This window comes from Procambarus clarkii, chromosome 32 (assembly GCF_040958095.1).
Source record: "Procambarus clarkii isolate CNS0578487 chromosome 32, FALCON_Pclarkii_2.0, whole genome shotgun sequence".
NCBI lineage: Eukaryota > Metazoa > Arthropoda > Malacostraca > Decapoda > Cambaridae > Procambarus > Procambarus clarkii.
Window position 1 is genome coordinate 43,635,194 of NC_091181.1, and position 1,786 is coordinate 43,636,979.

Below are 1,786 nucleotides of genomic sequence, written 5' to 3' on the forward strand. Positions count from 1 at the left end.
TCAAGCAAACAGCTTTCCGACAATGCTGATGAGGGAGATGCTGCGGTAATTGTTGCAGTCGCCCCTGTCACCTTTATTCTTGTACAACGTGACGATGTTGGCGTTCCTCATGTCCTGTAGCACCTCTCTTCTCCAGCAGAGGCAGAGAATTTCATGCAACTGCATGAGTAGGTTACCTTTGCAGCACTTCAAGGCCTCAGCAGGAATGCCATCTTCTCCAAGAGCTTTGCCAGAAGCAAGGGAGTCTAGGGCATCGCTGAGTTCTTCATGGGTAGGTTCTCTGTCGAGCTTCTTTAACACAGGCAGATGCTCAATGGCGCTCAGGGGGTCTTCGGTGACCACGTTTTCCCTGGCGTATAGCTCAGAGTAGTGCTCGACCCAGCGCTTCAGCTGCAATGACTGGTCCTTGAATTACCTCGCCTGTGGCAGATTTCAGAAGGATGATCTTCTTCTGGATTGGGCCAACGGCCTGCTTAATTCTGTCATATACCCCTTTACATTGCCTGTATCCGCTGCAGTCTGTATCAGGTAGTAGAGCTGGAGCCAATAGTCATTGGTGCATCGCCTGACGCTCTGCTGCACTTTACAGCGGATGGCCTGAACGATCTGCAAGTTGCGCTGATTTGGGCAGGCTTTATAGGCCTGCTAAGGTGTTTCTCTTCTCTTCGATGACTGGTGTCATTTCTTCCGAATGAGCCTCGAACCAGGCTGCTGGTCTTCTTGCCGAATGTGGACATGACAGCGTTGAACACAGCGTCTTTGAAGAGCAGGCGTTGGCCCCGGCTGGGCCAGGGAGAGCTTCCTCGAGCACACGTGGAAAATCTTCCACCTTTTCCTGATTGCGGGATTTTACTGGTGTCGATGCGAGGTCTGTCCTCCTTTTTCGAAAGGTGAATCATCTTTGTTAGCATCTTGACCTTGCTACATATCAAGGAGTGGTCGGTGTCACAGACAGCACTCTGGCAGCTATGCGTAATCTTGATGCTGGGTAGACTTATGCGTCTGGTAAGAATCAGGTCAAGCTGGTGCCAGTGCATGGATCTGGGGTGTTTCCTGGAGACTCGGTGTTGAGGCTTTGTGCCAAATAACGTGATGGTGACACAGAGATTATGAAGGGAGCAGAGTTCTAGTAGACGTTGGCCGTTCTCATTCATCCTTCATATGTTGAATTGACTCAAACAAATGGGCCAAGAGTTGTGATTGGCACCCACTCTGGCGTTGAAGTCGCCGAGGATGATCAGTAGCTCCTTTACAGGGATTCTTTCTATGACTGTTGAGTTCGTCGTAGAATTTTTCCCTTGCCTCTGCTGAAGAGGTCAGTGTTGGTGCATATGCATTAATTAAACTGGCGGGTCATGTTTGGGAATGCAGCTGGAGAAACAAAATTCGTTCGGTTTCCCCCGTCGGTGTTACGATGTGTCCCAATAGGGCATTCCTAACGGTGAATCCCACATGATGTTCTCTGATTTCGTCTGAAGGTTTTCCTTGCCAGAAGAAGGAGAAGGTCTTAGCTCGCACTCTCACACAGCTCATTATCCTGAGAGTCTGATCTTTTGAAGAGCAACAATATCCATCTGCATTCTGCTCAGCTCCCTATCGATGACTGCTGTTTTTCGGGCGTCGTTTATTTCTTGCAGGTCGTCAGAGAAACCTGGCATCATTGTCCTGACGTTCCATGTGCCCAGCGTTAGGGCAGTTGATAATTTCTTTCTGGATCTGGTATTGCTTGGTGCAAAGTTGTCGGTCCGCTTGTCGGTTTTCACCCTAAACCCCACGCACCCAGTGA

At 49.6% G+C, this 1,786-nt stretch overlaps 1 protein-coding gene across 1 annotated transcript; it reads right to left on the reverse strand.

Moving 5' to 3' along the window:
• Positions 1 to 1,154, reverse strand: LOC138370562 (uncharacterized). Its single transcript, XM_069334949.1, has 2 exons — positions 588 to 1,154; positions 1 to 390 (listed from the first exon to the last, which is right to left on the reverse strand). Exons 1-2 carry the CDS (start codon positions 1,152 to 1,154, stop codon positions 1 to 3), a joined length of 957 nt encoding a protein of 318 aa, XP_069191050.1.
• Positions 1,155 to 1,786: the final 632 nt, after the last annotated feature.

Excerpts from the sequence above, each read along its gene's own strand:
- LOC138370562 (XM_069334949.1), bottom strand. The coding sequence starts at position 1,154 with ATGAATGAGAACGGCCAACGTCTACTAGAACTCTGCTCCCTTCATAAT. Across the intron at positions 391-587 it reads GATCGTTCAGGCCATCCGCT|CTGAAGCGCTGGGTCGAGCA; the intron begins GTAAAGTGCAGC and ends CAGTCATTGCAG.